At 45.0% G+C, this 4,312-nt stretch overlaps 1 protein-coding gene across 1 annotated transcript; it reads right to left on the bottom strand.

The window, feature by feature from the left end:
* Positions 1-437: 437 nt before the first annotated feature.
* LOC120677386 (phosphatidylinositol 4-kinase gamma 6-like) lies at positions 438-4,052 on the bottom strand. The gene is made up of 2 exons (XM_039958536.1): positions 3,870-4,052; positions 438-2,965 (listed from the first exon to the last, which is right to left on the bottom strand). The coding sequence occupies exon 2, from the start codon at positions 2,752-2,754 to the stop codon at positions 787-789; it is 1,968 nt and encodes a 655-aa protein (XP_039814470.1). The 5' UTR covers positions 2,755-2,965; positions 3,870-4,052; the 3' UTR covers positions 438-786.
* Between the last annotated feature and the right edge of the window lie 260 nt (positions 4,053-4,312).

Genomic DNA, 4,312 nt, shown 5'->3' on the forward strand with positions numbered 1-4,312 from the left:
GAGATTTTGCAGAAAACAAAACAAATAGAATCAGGGCTCAAAAAGAACAGAATGCAAACAGCAGAACAGAAGAAAATTTACATTCAGAAACCTGAGGGCGTTGTGAAGACACTGCACTACTGCAGCAAAATGCAAAACATTATAAGTAAACACTTTGCGAGAGATGCCGTGAGATACATCAGGCAATGCAATGCTAGTGCCGAGTACAATAGAAGAAAACTGCTTTTAAATAAACAAGATGAAGTATGCTTCTGAAGCTACGAGTGGAAACAAGGCTACAAGATATTGCGAATACAGAGTTACAGATGAACACAGGGATGAGTGCTGATGTATGTCATTGATATGTTTCAAAGCAAGTTCAGCATCATTCTTCAGTCAATGTGCCTGCACAAGCCACAGAAAACAGATAGAGACGATATATATGTATGTACACAGTATTATCTAAATGCCATTTTATGATAACTGTCCACAATACTTAGAATGGCAATGACAAAGAACTGAGCATGCCATCAGTCCATCACACTCCCTCATAAAGGCACATATCATGTCCAATGTAACCAGACATACATACAGAAATAAAAATGCACCACCCATAAGTTATACCTATGCACAGACGCCACAGTATTTTGCTGGAAACACAAATATCTGACACGGCCTTATTCTCAATACACCTATCAGTAGGCCAGCACTACGACCGGTAGTTGACACCTTGGTCGAACACACCGGCTGCTGCATACCCCAGTTATGGCCTATGTTACCTTCGAAGCATACCTCTGTTGTCAAAAGTCAAAACTGGCAAGAGGTGCCCATCCTCTGCGTCATCCATGGGCTGCAGGCTGCAGTTTGCTTCCTCTCATGGAACATGCTTGGGAGCAACTCCTGAAACTTTTCAAGGAATGCACTCCATTCAATGGCATTCAAGTCTGATAGCTTCACAAAACTTGAGCTGGGAGGTAGCATCTCGTTGGCGCTCCAACCTGCAGACTGGTACTCGCTATGATAGCCACTATAATAGTCCGTTCTAGCACTCACCCTACTCTTTGGAACACTGTTGCGGCACTTGTTGTTTCCACTAAAGCAAAGCCCCTTCAAAAAGACCGGCAATTTTGAGTTGGAATGAGAACATTTAGGAACTGGACTGGTGCAAGCGTCGACATCATCCTGGCTCACCTCGTTACTTTCATCCTCCTCGATGTCCTCATTTCCCTCCGTTAATTTTGAAAGTGGGTTCCTACAACTTACCCCGATAGACCCATACTTGCTGAAAAATGATGCTTCATATGTAGCTGCATCATCTCCTGAGTCAAGATCGAACTGGGTGAAGTCTGCATCACAATCATCATCATCGTCATCTTCTTCAAAGTCAGCTTCTGGTAGAAGTAATTCTCTTTCCTTAACCCAGTTCCTTGCTTCCATACACAGAACTTCAAGCATACTAGGCTCCTCTTCTTTCCCAGTGAACTGCCTGCTCATCATGTCCCCTATCTCAGACAAGCAGAGGCCATAAGCTGCAGCTTCCTTAAGAAATGTTGTCGAGAGGACCAGCACCCTAAGACTTGCCTCATGAATCATGGGCAGCTCCATTCGAAGCATTTCAGCATCCTTTATAGGGTCCAGATTTCTGATGTACTCAAGTTCTTCCTCGGAGAGAGGAATAGATGCCTGTGGCCAGTGAATCCACTCAAAGTAAGGATCTTCCAGAGTTTCTGGAAGACAGAGACCATGATCAATGGGAATGAGTTCTACCCGTGCTCCAAACCGACCAGATTCACTGTCAAGCTTCCTGACTAGAAGATTTCCACCATGTCTATCGGTGTTGAAGATTCTGATATCAAGTATGCCAATCCTGTGAATGCAAGAGACAGGAAAGCTTGATGTTCCATGGTCACTGGCGTCATAGTCATGTGGAATGAACTGCTGCAATGAGGCAATCTTGCTATGAGCCTGTGATTTATTCTTAGTGGTCTTATTTTTGCAGTTAACATCTTCATTCACATTAAACACACTGTGGGTAACTTTGACTAACATAGTAAGAGGAACGTTTGCGAAATTCTTGTGATCAAGGAGGTATGCAGCAACCTCTCGGAACCCTGTCTCACCAACCCGTACTGATCTTTTGAGGCCTGGTTGCCCAAGAGTCTTCCCCACAAAACCTTTAGGATTATTTGGAGCAAAAGGTTCCTCGTCAGTAGGTTTAACAATTGCAACACGTTGGCCCAAGATATCCCCAAAATAGTAGGCACCTCCCATCCCACCAGTAACAGCTACTGGATCAACACCATTGGTAATTCCCCTGATGATATCCTTAACCAACTGTTTCATTGCAGCAGAAGGGCTTGAGCAGCCAAGGATTTCAATAACTTTACTTCGATCACGCTGCTGACCTTCCCCTTTGGGAGAGAGGCAAGGTGTGGAGCAGCTTCTATGCATGTGATTTCTGGTGAGCAACAATGGCGAGTCATTAAGAACGTAGCTGAGATCATTGTTCAAAACTTGATCACCAAATGTCAGTGAGCTCTCTTCAGTGGATACATTAAGGGCTATCTGCATCTTCTTTTTTACGGTGTGTGCATTTTCTCCTGGCTCTAGTTCAATGCCCAGAACAGAACCATTGTCAGTTTGAACAAACACACGCTTCCAGCTAAGGGACCTCCCCTCAGTTATGTTCTTCGAGGGGTAATCATTGCTCAAACTGTGATCCAGAACTGCAACAGCCATCTGTGTCTTAACAGGACTGTCAGTGTTCCAAGGCATATATTGCTGGTAATAGCTGCTACCTCCTCTCTTGTTCCCGGGCAACCACTAGTTGAGCTGGCAATAAGAGGGAGAGTAAACCGAGTTTTCCAACTTATGGCAGTCGGATAAATTTCTAACTACTGATGGCTTAGCATGTCCAAGTGCACATTAAGCTGCTGTGACATCTAATACTGAGTGCTAGTCATTACACATCTAACTGGCATAGATCCTGAAAACAAAATAAAAACAAAAGCTCAGTGACTTGCACAGTTCACGATTATTTCACCATGTCTATATAAAAATGAGTAAGGAAAAGGCAGGACCAACCAATTAGGAGAAAATTAACAAGATCCCCATGTGCTCAATCAAGACTATAGTACATAATAAGCAGATTAAAGTAATTGTAAACCCAGCGCTAGAAATGGCTAATCAGTGCCTTTTTGTTTTTTTTCCTTCAAACATAAGGATATTATTGAGTATATGCTGGTCTCATAATATGAGGAGAGACGAAATAGGCACTTTCCATTGTATTTAGTACATAATATTGCTTAAGCAGAAACCCAACACAAACATTCAGAAGACAAAAAAATAAAATGAAAGTGTCTTTAAAAAACAAAAAACTGAAACCGGGTGTATCTGCTTGTTTGGAATGGTACAATCCAGAATTCAAACTAAGCCACAAGATTCAATTTGTATTAATTCATTTGTTAATCTTACACGCAGGAGGCAATCGAGTAATGAGCTCTGTAGCATTTCCATGGCTTCTCCCAAGTTCATTGGTAACCAATTATAGGCATAGCAATCAAATATACGCCATTTTGCTGTCAAAAACTTACGCCGCCCTCTGCAGCTTGCATCAATGTTTCCTATGCAACGGCAATGTTCAAAAGTCCTGCTCATTTCATCACCCCCCCCCCCCCCCGCAAATTCCCAGCAACGAGCTAAAAAAGTACTGCTCGATCGCATTATTATTCACAAACATAATAAAATTCTCCGCATCCTCCAAACCCAAAATTTGGGAGGAGATTAAAAGTCAGGGCTGAATCAAATCACTAGCCAGGCGCAATGCGCCCCTCCACCGCAATCAGAGCAGCACACTGGCATTGACACCAAGGGGGGGCATCGGAACTCACCGTTCAGTCCGGCCGGAGCGCGCGGGGGGTGGCGGCAATGAGGGAGGAGCAGCTTGTTTCCGGCGGGGGCCGGGAAGGAGACCCACGAGCGGCCGCGGCCTCACCGCCGCCGAGCCGACGGCCGAGATTGGCCGGCGCCGTCCCCAGTTACAGGCCCAACTCGCCGTCCACCCAGGGGACGGTTCAAACTCATAACCGTGGTTAAAAAGAGAGGCGAGGCGCCCGCGGCCGGCAGCCTCTTATAGCCCCCGCTGCCGCCCCTCGCTGGTCCCTCTCGGGGGAGCAGTTGCAGCTGGCGACGGCATCCTTTTAGCCATGGCCGAGAATAGTCTCCGTGCAATTTTTGGCGCGGTCTTAGCTGGAAGATACGATCTTTTCTTCTTTAGATTAGAAAAACAAGCTCGTGCGCAATGCTTATCCGGAGATACAGCTATTTTTAGTGC

Source organism: Panicum virgatum, chromosome 6N (genome assembly GCF_016808335.1).
Source record: "Panicum virgatum strain AP13 chromosome 6N, P.virgatum_v5, whole genome shotgun sequence".
Taxonomy (NCBI): Eukaryota; Viridiplantae; Streptophyta; class Magnoliopsida; order Poales; family Poaceae; genus Panicum; species Panicum virgatum.

Excerpts from the sequence above, each read along its gene's own strand:
- LOC120677386 (XM_039958536.1), bottom strand. The coding sequence starts at position 2,754 with ATGCCTTGGAACACTGACAGTCCTGTTAAGACACAGATGGCTGTTGCA.